The sequence below is a fragment of the Pristiophorus japonicus genome, chromosome 20 (assembly GCF_044704955.1).
Source record: "Pristiophorus japonicus isolate sPriJap1 chromosome 20, sPriJap1.hap1, whole genome shotgun sequence".
Lineage (NCBI taxonomy): Eukaryota > Metazoa > Chordata > Chondrichthyes > Pristiophoridae > Pristiophorus > Pristiophorus japonicus.
In genome coordinates, this window is record NC_091996.1 from 16,662,816 (window position 1) to 16,676,826 (window position 14,011).

The 14,011-nt window shown below is 42.6% G+C and overlaps 1 protein-coding gene across 6 annotated transcripts in view; it reads left to right on the forward strand.

Moving 5' to 3' along the window:
• The window catches only part of fnbp1b (formin binding protein 1b), a 337,119-nt gene that overhangs the window by 212,609 nt on the left and 110,499 nt on the right, over nt 1-14,011 (forward strand). For all 6 annotated transcript variants that reach the window (XM_070863799.1, XM_070863797.1, XM_070863796.1 and 3 more), the window contains one exon: nt 13,439-13,567. In XM_070863799.1, the coding sequence (XP_070719900.1) occupies nt 13,439-13,567 (129 nt within the window). The remainder of the gene's footprint in view (nt 1-13,438; nt 13,568-14,011) is intronic.

Consider the following 14,011-nt stretch of genomic DNA (forward strand, 5'->3'; position numbering starts at 1 on the left):
TTGAGGAAGAGTTCATAGAGTGTATCCAGGATAATTTCCTTGAACAGTATGTTGCGGAACCAACTGGGGAGCAGGCTATCTTAGATCTGGTACTGTGTAATGAGACAGGATTAATAAATGATCTCCTAGTAAAGGATTCTCTAAGAATGAGTGACCATAACATGACTGAATTTCAAATTCAATTGGAGGGTGAGAAAGTTGGATCGCAAACCAGTGTCCTAAGCTTAAATAAAGGAGACTACAAAGGTATGAGGACAGAGTTGGCTAAAGTGGACTAGGAAAATAGATTAAAGTATGGGACGGTTGATGAGCAGTGGCAGACAATTAAGGAGATATTTCATAACTCGCAACAAAAATGTATCCCAATGAAAAGGAAAGACTTCAGAGAAGGGATAACCATCTGTGGCTAACTAAGGAAATAAGGGATGGTATCAAATTAAAAACAAGGACATACAATGTGGCCAAGACTAGTGGGAGGCCAAAGGATTGGGAAACTTTTTAAAAACCAGCAAAGAATGACTAAAAATATAATAGAGAGGGAAGATAGATTATGAAAGTAAACTAGCACGAAATATAAAAACAGCTGGTAAGAGTTTCTACAGGTACATAAAAAGGAAAAGAGTGGCTAAAGTAAATGTTGGTCCCCTAGAGGATGAGACTGGGGAATTAATAATGGGTAACAGGGAAATGGCAGAGATTTTGAACAAATATTTTGTATCGGTCTTCACGGTAGAAAAGACTAAAAACATCCCAATAGTGGATAATCAAGGGGCTATAGGGAGGGAGGAACTTAATACAATCACTATCACTAATAAAGTAGTACTCAGTAAAATAATGGGACTAAAGGCGGGCAAGTCCCCTGGACCTGATGGCTTACATCCTAGGGTCTTAAAAGAAGTGGCTGCAGAGATGGTGGATGCATTGGTTGTAATCTACCAAAATTCACTGGATTGTGCGAAGGTCCCAGCAGATTGGAAAACTGCAAATGTAACGACCCTATTTAAAAAAGGAGACAGACAGAAAGCAGGAAACTATAGACCGGTTAGCCTAACATCTGTTGTTGGGAAATTGCTGGAGTCCATTATTAAGGAAGCAGTAGCGGGACATTTGGAAAAGCATAATTCAATCAAGCAGAGTCAGCATGGTTTTATGAAAGGGAAATCGTGTTTGACAAATTTGCTGGAGTTCTTTGAGGATGTAACGAGTAGGGTGGATAAGGGGGAACCAGTGGATGTGGTGTATTTTGATTTCGATAAGGTGTCACATAAAAGTTTACTGCACAAGATAAAAGTTTACGGGGTTGGGGGTAATATATTAGCATTCATAGAGGCTAACTAACGAGGGACAGTCAGCACGGATTTGTTAAGGGAAGATCGTGTCTGACTAACCTGATTGACCCTCTTGGTTAACTCCTCAAAAAATTCAATGAGGGTAGTGCGTACGATGTATATGTGGACTTTAGCAAAGCTTTTGATAAGGTCCCACATGGTAGACTGGTCATGAAGGTTAAAGCCCATGGGATACAGGGCAAAGTGTCAAGTTAGATCCAAAATTGGCTTGGAGGTAGGAAGCAAAGGGTAATGATTGATGTTTTTGTGACTGGAAGGATGTTTCCAGTGGGGTTCCGCAGGGCTCAGTACTGGAACCATTGTTTTTTGTGGTATACATCAACGATTTAGATTTGAATAGATGGAGTATGATTAAGAAGTTTGCAGATGACACTAAAATTGGCTGTGTGGTTGATAATGAAGAGAAAAGTCATGGGCTGCAGGAGGATAGAAATCTGTTGGTCAGGTGGACAGATCAGTGCCAAATGGAATTTAGTTCAGAAAAGTGTGAGGTGATGCACTTTGGGAGGGCTAATAAGGAACGGGTATACACATTAAGCGGTAGGCCACTTAATAGTGTAGATGAACAAAGGGACCTTGGAGTGCCAGGTGGATAAGGTGGTTAAGAAGGCATACGGAATGCTTGCCTTTATTGGCCGGGACACAGAATATAAGAGCAGGGAGGTTATACTTAAATTGTATAATACTTTGGTTAGGCCACAGCTGGAGTATTGCGTGCAGTTCTGGTCGCCGTATTAAACGAAGGACGTGATTGCACTCGAGAGGGTGCAGAGAAGATTTACTAGGATGCTGCCTGGAATGGAGAATCTTAGTTATGAGGACAGATTGGATAGGCTGGGTTTATTCTCATTGGAACAGAGAAGGTTGAGAGGAGACCTCACTGAGGTGTGCAAAATATTGAGGGGCCTGGACATAGTGAATAGTAAGGGTCTATTTCCATTGGTGGAGGGGTCTATTACGATGGGGCATAGTTTTAAGGTGGCTGGTGGAAGGTTTCGAGGGGATTTGTGGGGGGGGGCTTCTTTACTCAGAGGGTTGTGGGGATCTGGAACTCGCTGCCTGGAAGAGTGGTGGATGCAGAAACCCTCACCACTTTGAAGAGATGGTTGGATGGACACAAAGTGCAGTAACTTGAGCCTAATCTGAGGAAGGACATTCTTGCTATTGAGGGAGTGCAGCGAAGGTTCATCAGACTGATTCCCAAGATGGCAGAACTGACATATGAAGAAAGACTGGATCGACTAGACTTATATTCACTGGAATTTAGAAGAATGAGAGGGGTCTCATAGAAGCATATAAAATTCTGATGGGTTTGGACAGGTTAGATGCAGGAAAAATGTTCCCAGTATTGGGGAAATCCAGAACCAGGGGTCGCAGTCTAAGAATAAGGGGTAAGCCATTTAGGACTGAGATGAGGAGAAACTTCTTCACTCAGAGAATTGTGAACCTGTCGAATTCTCTACCACAGAAAGTTGTTGAGGCCAGTTTATTAGATATATTCAAAAGGGAGTTAGATGTGATCCTTATGGCTAAAGGGATCAAGGGATATGGAGAGAAAGCAGGAATGGGGTACTGAAGTTGCATGATCAGCCCTGATCATATTATGAATGATGGTGCAGGCTCGAAGGGCCGAAAGGCCTACTCCTGCACCTATTTTCTATGTTTCTAACCTGCAGCTGGTAATTGGGATTAGACTGGATTACCTTTTGTTAGATAGAGCAGATATAATGGTCAGTACTCCAGGGAATAGAATACGGCCAGGGTGATCTCCTGGACTAGTTTCGATCACTTGGATGGGTTGGAGAGGAATTTTCCCAGACTTTTTCTCCTTAAATTGGCCTGGGTTTTTATCTGGTTTTTGCCTCTCCCAGGAGATCACATGGCTCCGGTTGGGGTGGAGTGTAGAATGTTTTAGTTTAAGGGGTGTCGCAGTTGTGATGAGGTGGACTGGTTGGGCCCTTTGCCTTTCTGTCACTGTTCATAGTTTTATATGTAACCTTTAGGGTTGCTGACCAAGGGCCATGTGGCTCTTTGTCGGCAGGCGCGGACACGATGGGCTGGAATGGCCTCCTTCTGCGCTGTAAATTTCTATGTTTCTAACAGAAAACAGAGTCAGGATAAATGGGTCATTTTCCGGTTGGCAAACAGTGACGAGTGGGGTGCCGCAGGGATCGGTGCTGGGTCCTCAACTATTTACAATCTATGTTAATGACTTGGATGAAGGCTCAAGTGTAATGTAGCCAAGTTTACTTATGATACAAAAATGGGTGTGAAAGCAAATTGAGAGGAAGACACAAAAAATCTGCAAAGGGATATAGACAGGCTAAGTAAGTGGGCAAAAATTTAGCAAATGGAGTATAATGTGGGAAAATGTGAGGTTACACACTTTGGCAGAAAAAATAGAAAAGCAAATTATAATTTAAATGAAGAAAAATTGCTAAGTGTTGCAGTACAGAGTGACCTGGGGGTCCTTGTGCATGAAACACAAAAAGTTAGTATGCAGGTAAAACAAGTAATCAGGAAGGCAAATGGAATGTTGGCCTTTATTTGAAGGGGGATAGAGTATAAAACCAGAGAAGTCCTGCTACAACTGTACACGATATTGGTGAGGCCACACCTAGAGTATTGCGTACAGTTTTGGTCTCCGTATTTAAGGAAGGATATACTTGCATTGGAGGCTGTTCAGAGAAGATTCACTAGGTTGATTCCAGAGATGAGGGGTTTGACTTATGAAGATTGGTTGAGTAGGTTGGGCCTATACTCATTGGAGTTCAGAAGAATGAGAGGTGATAAGATAATGAGGGGGCTCGACAAGGTGGATGCAGAGAGGATATTTCCACTCATAGGGGAAACTAAAACTAGGGGGCATAGTCTCAGAATAAGGGGCTGCCCATTGAAAACAGATGAAGAGGAATTTCTTCTCTGAGGGTTATAAATCTCTGGAATTCTCTGCCCCAGAGAGCTGTGGAGGCTGGGTCACTGAATATATTTAATTCAGCGATAGATAGATTTTTGAGCGAAAAGGGAATAAAGGGTTATGGGGAGCAGGCAGAGAAGTGGAGCTGAGTCCATGATCAGATCAGCCACGATCTTATTAAATGGCTCGAAGGGTCAAATGGCCGACTCCTGCTCCTATTTTGTTCTTATGATTCAAGTTGGGAAACACTTCGACATGCAAAGGATGATAGAAATTTGGAACTTTCTTCTGCAAACCACAGTTGATGCTGGGTCAATTAATTTTAACTCTGAGATTGATAGATTTCTGTGAATCAAAGTTGTTATGGGATATGGTGCAAAGGCTGGTATATGGAGTTAGGTCACAGATCAGTCACGATCTCATTAAATGGCAAAAACGGCTGGAGGGGCTACCCGTGTTCCGATAAAATAATTTTGAAGATATTAAAATTAATATTTAGTTTTTGGTAGGCTGATTACAAGAAAACTATTGCTCAGTGTCTACATGTTGATATTGTGTACTTTTAAATTGCAGTACATCAGTGTTTTTAAAAATTCAGTAATTTCTCTCGATCCAGGCTTTGAAATATTCACTGTTTTTAAGCCAATAAAATATTTTTTTACTGTTTTGCAGCCAGTGCTGTACAAAATATTTGTAGAAAAATTCAACAATTTGAAGAAAATTTGTAGTATGTTCCTGTTAGGTTTGATTCTTTACCAGCAAGAGATTTTTCCTGCAATGTTACCCATGGGGCCAATGGAAATTCCTTATATGAAAGCCAGAGCCATTATTTGCTATGTTTAGACAACCCATTCCCAGGTCCAATTTTGTTCTATGTAAACGAGCCATGTTTAGCTGTTTGTTTCCTCACTTTAAATGAGCTTCGTTGAGCTTGCTGGTGTTTTAGACTAAGGCATTATTGATGTCTGACTAGAATCAATAGAGAAAAGTGGCGCCTGGTAGCCCTTAGCGATGCGTCAGGTTTTATTTTACTGGTGAAACAAAGGATGACTTTCTGCCTTAAGGCACAGTTTGACTGATTAGGATCGTCTCGAACTGTATGTGTCTGTGTGTCACAATGCAGATGCTTCTTATGTGAATGCACCATGTCAGCCACTTCAGAAATTCTTGAGTCTACAGTATTCATTTTCAGGAGCTACAAAGGGCAGAATAGTGTTGGCTTCAACAAAGTGAATACAGTAGCTGTGTAATAGAAGAGTGATTACTTCCACTTATTTGTCCAGGGATGGTATCGCATCGAATTAAATTGTTGGTGAGATTAAATAACAGAAATTGCTATACCAGGACCAATTTAAAGACAAGAATAAATTGGGAATTAGAACTGTTTATCTACAAGTCATTTGCTGTTGATGTCTATCTCTTGTTTTGTAATGGTGGGCACAAATATGCAGTTAAAGCCACATCGATTCTAATTTGGTAAAAGGCAATTCCTAATGAAGGAAACTTTTACTAATTTCCAATTTGTTTTTGTTTGCAATTCCTATAGTTGAAAATCTGAACAAAATGAACTTACTTCATTTAAAATGATCCCACTTATTTGTCATCACATATCGTGATACTAATTTATTTTCTAAGGTTTTTTTTTCCTTTATTTACTCCAGCCTTAACTAGCCAACAGAGTTAGTAGATCACCTGCCCCCAGGCCTCTTCCTGTGCAACTCTGTGTCTTTTACTTCTCCCCCTCCCCTTCTCTATCTCCCCATTAATTGCAGTTATCGGGCCTTGCTTAGAAGAGATTCTTCTGTGCTACTTTGCTGCAGAATCAAATGGATTACGGCACCGTTTAAGCACCAAGTGGGGTTTGTTTATATTCCATTCTGTTTAACAGGTAACCCTAAACAGGAATACATATTCACCATGGCCACTTCTAGTTTAATTGCACATTCAATTCAGAATGAAACAGTATTTGAATAGCAGATGTGAGGCTGATTTTTTTTCCACTGCAGTTCCTAGTTTAACGAGCTCAAAGAGTATCCTATTTGTATATTACACATCACACCAGCTCCAAGTTGTAACAGGTGAAGGTTAAAAATGGAAACGAGGATTTGTTACACGTAGCACCTCCGTTACCAAAGTAACAGCTCGGATCCTAAGCTATGTGCTCTTTGCACTCTTGCTATGCCAATAATTTTGGAAATTTTGTTCAAAAACAGGGCAACTATCTGTTCATATTTGTACAAGTGAGACCGTCTCTCATGTTGTGCTTATTTGGTCTTTGCACATAAGGTCCATCAAGTGATCATCCTCACTTAAGCTCGCTAGCTTGTATTCACAACAGACACTGTTGCTCCAGTTTTCTCCAAAGCAGAGACACTGCTGCTGCGCAAACACACGTGATGCAACATGGCTCCGCTACATGGCTGTTCAAACAGTATAGACCCCAAATTTCAACAAGTTCTGCTATCCCACTAGGTTGTGCTGCAAGTACAGCCTAACCACAAAAGGTTCAGTATATTTACTAATAAGGTCTCTTGGTCAGAAATCAGAGTTGCAGCAATGCGTAGATATAACACACTTACAATGCAATGCGGCATGCATTAAATTCTAGGATATTGTTAGCTGCAAATAGTGGATTTGGGCTCAAGCATCACAACTGTAGTTCATCATTGTCTTAACTGGAAGAATTGTATGGGTATTTGACTAAATTATTAATGTTCTATATACTAAAGTATGTTAAAATGGAAAACGCAATTTTAAAAAACCGTGCATATAGCTTTCAAAAAGCTAGTGTAATATTTGGCAGGCTTATAATGTTACAATATTATTTTATTTAAAAAAGAAAATGTGCTTTGAATATAGGATGTATAGCACAGAAACAGGCCATTTGGCCCAACCAGTCCATGCCAGCGTTTATGCTCTACTTGAGCCTCCTTCTGTCTTTCCTTGCCTAAATCTATCAGCATAACCCTCTATTCCCTTCTCTCTTATGCGTTTGTCTAGCCTCCCCTTAAATGCATCGATACTATTCACTTCAACCACTCCCTGTGGTCGCGAGTTCCATATTCTCACTACTCGTTGGGTAAAGAAGTTTCTTCTGAATTCCCTATTGGATTTATTGATGACTGTCTTATATTGATGGCCTCTAGTTATGCTCCCCCCCCCCCCCCCCCCCCAATGTGGAAACACTCTCTCAAAACCTTTCATCATTTTAAAGAGACCCCAGCTGTTCATCCTTTGCTGATCGGTAAACCCACACATTTCTGATATCATCCTTGCAACTCGATTTTTGCACCTCTCCAGTGCCTCCGTATCCTTTTTATAATATGGCGACCAGAATTATACACAGTAGGGCCTACTAATCAGACCTACAATGCCATTAATATTAATAGGGCTGACTAATCGAGTCTACAGAAACTACAAAGCCTCCAGTACCAATATTGCTCACAGAGATTATAGTACCAATGGATCTTAATATCTGGAGCCTGCAGTGTCCACAATATCTCAGCACCTGTGGTGTCTACAATATCTCAGTACTATTGGGGCCTAACTGTCTGTAGAACCAAAGAGACTGCAGTGTGAGTGGGGTCCTCTACTGTACCTACCATAGAACTGACAGTAGCAATGAAGTCTAAACTACTAAAAGAGCCTACACCACAAAAGGAATCAAAAGGATCAACATTAGAACTCCAGAGGAGGATTACGATGGTTCCGATGGTTTAGTGGTTATGCTACCGGATTAGTAATCCAGAGAATGCAAGTGCAATTACCACCGTCATACTTTGATCATTTGAATTTAGTTGTTTTTTTTTTTAATCTGAAAATAAAAAGCTGGTATCAGTAAAAGTGGCCATGAAGCTGTCAGATTGTCGTAAAAACCCAACTGATTCGTGAATGTCCTTTAGGGAAGGAAGCCTGCCATCCTTAGCCGGCCTCGCCTATATGTGACTCTTAACTTGGTTTCCACTTTAAACCATCTAAATTGAATGAGTCAATAATAATTGTTTTTTGAAAAAGAGATTGCAGCTTTTAATGTGCTGCCTTTAATGGGGATATTGTTTCAACAACCTGGAGGTCCAATGGTTCTGCTTCAAACAGAGGCGTTTTGCTTTGATTTCAGTCTTCAGCAAGATGGGCATTAGAAACATTTTGTGCCCAGTGCTTCACTGTATTCGTGAACAGAATCCAACTTCTCCAGCAGGGCTTTAAAACTGACCAATGGTGGAATTTAGTAATCAGCTGCTGTTTCGGATTAGCAGCTAAGCTGTCTCCCAGCTCTGTTTGTTGTTCATTGTGAAGATTGTGAGACAAGTAAACATTGTATTGCCATATTAAAATATTTCACTTGTGAATGTATAAATGTGGTGGAATGGCATGGTATTCTGCACGTAGGAAGTTCTCTCATATTTAGCTGTTTCAATAAGGGACCAAATCATTTTTAAACAGCAAAAGTGCAGAATCTTTTATTTTCTTCTCTAAGCCTGCACACTGGAGTTTTTTTGAACAAGTGAGCAATTTACATGAAATAGCAACATGGGTTTCAACTAGATTTTGTTATTACTGTCCTATGGAGAGCAGTGAAGTTGCTTTTTTATCGGAAGATTATTTTAAGGAGGTTTGAATAGCCTTATCTTAAATTCAACTTCTACTGCGGCTTGATAGAGAGTGTATTATAACCAAGAGTTGTTATTACAGTTAGATGAAATTGTGCCTCAGTATACTCATTTTTATACACCAACCTCCACGGCCACAAACTAGCTGAATTGAACTTTTTTTAATGTCCCTTTCCATTCGTTTCCTTTTGACAGTGATTCATGCTGAGGTATGGTTCCATGAACAGCAGGTGCCCTCTGTTATCTCATGTGAATAGCTAGCTATCTTCTGTGCGCCTAGACAGTGAGTGATGCCAGACTAATGGACAGTGTATGACCTCACAACCAAGACCAATCCTGTTCTTGCATCTTCTCTATACGTGCATTCTTCCAGCAGGGTTCACCAAGTAGTGATCAGAAGTGGAACTTTAGCTGACTTAATATTATCCCTCCCTGTCCCAGGATACTGCACTCCCACTGTCGCCCTCACTCAGATCAGCTGGCAAAGCACAGAGCAGGGGACCAAACAACAAACATCATATGGTAAATTTATCCATTAGGGGAACACACTAAATTGAATGGAAAATGATTTTCTTTTTATGTGCACCTCGCACATTATCTGCCTTTCACTACAAGTCAAAGAATTGGAAACCAGCATTCGTATGGTTCAAATACTGATTACCGGTCACTCAATATAATCTGTGATCCCTGTTGTGGGTATTAAGTGGCTGAGAAGAGAATAACTGCATTTGTAATCATAAGTGACTATTTAAACTCATCATAAATTATTTTTAATCATTTGATCCTAGCATAGTAAATTATGAGGTCATACAGGTTGAATGTGGTGTCTTAATCATACATTGGTTACAGCACAGAAGGAGGCCATTCGGCCCGTTGAGCCCGTGCCAGCTCTCTGCAAGAGCACTTCAGCTAGTTCCACTCCCCCGCACTTTCCCTGTAGCCCTGCATTTTTCTTTCCTTCAGGTACTTATCCAATTCCCTTTTGAAAGTTGCGATTGAGTCTGCCTCCACCACCTTTTCAGGCAGTGCATTCCAGATCTTAACCACTCGCTGCGTAAAAATGTTTTTCCTCATGTCGCCTTTGGTTCTTTTGCCAATCACCTTGAACCTGTGTCCTCTGGTTCTCGACCCTTCCACCAGTTGGAACAGTTTCTCTCTCTCTACTCTGTCTAGACCCCTCAAGATTTTGAATACCTCTATCAAATCTCCTCTCAATCTTCTCTGCTCTAAGGAGACCAACCCCAGCTTCTCTAGTCTATCCACATAACTGAAGTTCCTCATCCCTGGAATCATTCTCGTAATCTTCTCTACACCCTCTCTAAGGCCTTCACATCCTTCCTGAAATGTGGTACCCAGAATTGATACTTGAGTTGACGCCAAACCAGTTTTTATAAAGGTTCATCATAACTTCCTTGCTTTTGTACTCGATGCTTCTATTTAGGAAGCTCAGGATCCCGTAAACTTATTTAACCGCTTTTTCAACCTGCCCTGCCACCTTAAACAATTTGTGCACATATACCCCAAGGTGTCTCTGTTCCTGCACCCCCTTTAGGATTGTGCCCTTTAGTTTATATTGCCTTTCCTCTTTCTTACCAAAATGTTTCACTTCGCACTTCTCTGCATTAAACTTCATCTAACACATGTCTACCCATTTCACCAGACTGTCTGTCTTCTCGAAGTCTATCACTATCCTCCGCACTGTTCGCTATACTTCCAAGTTTTGTGTCATCTGCAAATTTTGAAATTGTGCCCTGTACGTCCCAAGTCATTAATATACATCAAGAAAAGCAGTGGTCCTTGGTGAAGACAGATGCAAAGTACTCATTTAGGACCTCAGTCATGCCCTCTGCCTCCATGCATCGGTCTCCTTTCTGGCCCCTGCGGAACACCACTGTTTACCTTCCTCCAGTCCGAAAAACAACCATTCACCACTACTCTCTCTTTCCTGTCACTTAACCAATTTCATATCCATGCTGCCACTGTCCCTTTTACTTCATGGGCTTCAATTTTGCTAGCAAGCCGATTATGTGGCACTTTACCAAACACCTTTTGGAAGTCCATGTACACCATGTCAACCACATTGCCCTCATCAACCCTCTCTGTTACCTCATTTAAAAAAAAAACTCGATCAAGTAAATTAAACTCGATTTGCCTTTAACAAATCCGTGCTGGCGTTCCTTAATTAATCCACATTTGTCCAAGTGACTGTTAACTTAGCTCTGATTATCGTTTCCAAAAGCTTCCCCACTACCGAGGTTAAACTGTAGTTGCTAGGTTTATCCTTATGCCCTTTTTTGAACAAGAATGTAACATTTGCAATTCTCCAGTGCTCTTACACCACCCCCATATCTAAGGAAGATTATGGCGAGTACCCCTGTGATTTCATCCTTAACCTCACTCAGCATCCGAGGATGCATCCCATCCGGTTCTGTTGACTTACCAACTAGTGTAATGGCACCTCTATTATTTATTATTTCTTAATTCTAACCAAATAGATTCTGTCCTTGACCCCTGAGGACATCCTCTCTCTCTCTCCAGCAGTGCAACATTCTCCTTGACCAATACTGCCATCCCACCTCCATTCTTTCCTTCCCTATCTTTCATGAACACCTTGTATCCAGGAATATTTAAAACCCAATCCTGCCCTTTTTTGAGCCAGGTCTCTGTTATTGCCACGACACCATATTACCATGTGGCTTTTTGCGCCTGCAGCTCACCAATCTTATTTACCATGCTTCGTGCATTTACGCACATGCACTGATATCCTCTCTTAGACCTCCTTGTATTTTCTCTTAGTCTGATCCCACCTAATACATTACTATTTCTTACTCTGGTGCTACCTGTCTCTCCCCATCCTTTGTGCACTTTGGGTTTCTATTTCTTATTTCACATTCTCGCTGCCTTTCCTGCAAATATGGGCCCCAAGTTTCCACATGATTTACTCCTGATTTTTAGGAGCAACTGGTGTAGAACGGAGTATCTTAGAAATCTGAATTCTCGTCATTTAGTTTGCTCCAGTTCTAGTCAGTTAGAACAGTTTCACTTTGGAACAGAATTTTTTTTTTCAAAAGGGGGCGTGTCCGGCCACTTACGCCTGATTTCAAAGTTTCGTGAGTGAAAACATACTCCAAACTAACTTAGAATGGAGTAAGTGAAGATTTTTGTACGCTCGAAAAAACCTTGTCTACACTTTAGAAAATCAGGCGTAGGTTACAAATCAGGCATAGGGAATGGTGGGGGGAGGGGGGTTTAAAGGGAAGTTTACAAACATTAAACACTTCAGTTTTACAAATAAAGAGCCATCATCAATAATAAATGATAAATACATCAATAAATCAACCAATAAATCAATCAAAAAAATTTAACAAATAATAATTTTAAAAAATCAATAAATAAAACATTTTCTACTTACCGACTGCAGCACCGGGAGCCCTCCAACAGCGTGCTGGGATGCCCCCCACCAGTGTGTCTCTGCAGTGTCTCTATCTCTCTGTGTGTGTCTCTCATTCTCTGTCAGTGTCTGTGTTTCTGACAGCGAGGGGAGGGGGGGAGCAGAGGGAGGGAAGGGGGAGGGATGGGGGGGGGATAAAGGGGAGAAGGGGGGAAAAGAGATGGGGGGGAAAGAGATGGGGGGAAGGAGATGGGGGGGGTGGGGAAGGAGAAGGGGGAGGGAGGCTGAACGGGTCGGGCCCGAGACTTCGGGCAGGGCCCGTCCCCAGCACCAGATTTACAGGTAGGTGGCGTTGGGTCGGGTCGGGGGGGTGGTGGGAGGGAGGTCGGTTCGGGTTGGGGGGAGGGAGGGAGAGGAAGGTCAGGTTGGGGGGAGGAAGATTAGGTCGGGGGGAGGGAGGTCAGGTCGGATCCAGTCCAGGGGGGGTGGGGAAGAAGCGGGAGTCGGGTCGGGTCCGGGGGCGGGGGGGAAGGTGGGGGGGTGCGGGAGTTGGGGTTGGGGGGGAGAGTGGAAGTTGGGTTGGGTCCGGTCCGGGGGTGGGGGGTGCGGGAAGCGGGAGTCAGGTCGGTGTCGGGTCTGGTCCGGGGGCGGGAAGTGGGAGTCGGGTCGGGAGGAAGCAGGAGCTGGCCGTGGGAGGAGCCTTATTCACGCAGCCCCAGTGAGGCCATTGGGCCAGGGCTAGGGGCTGCGTGCTTCGGGCCCCTCCCACACAGTTTTGGGCGCCTGGAGCTACTGCACTTGCACGCCCACTGTAACGCGCATGTGCAGAGGTCCCGGCACTGTTTTCAGCGCAGGGACCTGGCTCCGCCCCCTACAGCTCCTGCTGCGCTGCGCAGAGGACCTGCAGGGAGGTGGAGAATCTGGAGGTTTCTTTTAGGCGCACTTTGTGGCGCGAAAAACGGGCGTCCCAGGCGCGGCTCGAAACTTGGGCCCATGATGTGCACTATTTCTGTTTCTCTTCCTCCATCCTACATTTGCTGGCATAGTTGTATAAGTCCTATTTGCTGGGAAATAAAGAACACCATCAGCTGAGAGAATGCATGAACAGGGAGCATGAAATTCAAGTCTGGCATTATTGATCACTGTATTGTTTGTGAATATTTCCGAACAGGCTCGGCAGCAGGCCCTTACCCGACAGCAGATGGCATCTGATAGTAAGGGAGAATATTCCAGCATTCTGCAGAACTTTAATAAGGAACAGCATGAACATTATTATACAAACATACCAAACATATTCCAGGTAAGTTGGAATCTAGTCATTTTAGCCTATATAAAGATGTAGCATTGTAAGTTAGTCAGAGAGTAGGGCATTTCTTGGGGAAATGTTAAATTGGGGATCCAGAAATGACTTTAAATATTTGTATTTAAAATTTTGAAGGCAGAACGCAGGCTGTACAGCATCACACCTTATAGTGGTTGTCGCACTTCAGGCATCACACAGCCGCGTCAGCATGTAAACGCATTTATGTGACATGTATACATTTTTCATCCTATTGGGGTAGCAAATGAGCTGTTACAGTCTATGCTTGCTTAGTTAACAGCAGGTTTGTTGCCCCATTGGCTTTAGTTAGTAGATCACTGCCACACAGCTCCCATATACTTTCCTCACTGGCACTGATGGTTCCAGCTCAGACCAGACAATGTTGTTTCACTCTGGAAGCAGATGCTCTGTGCTGTGGTGGAA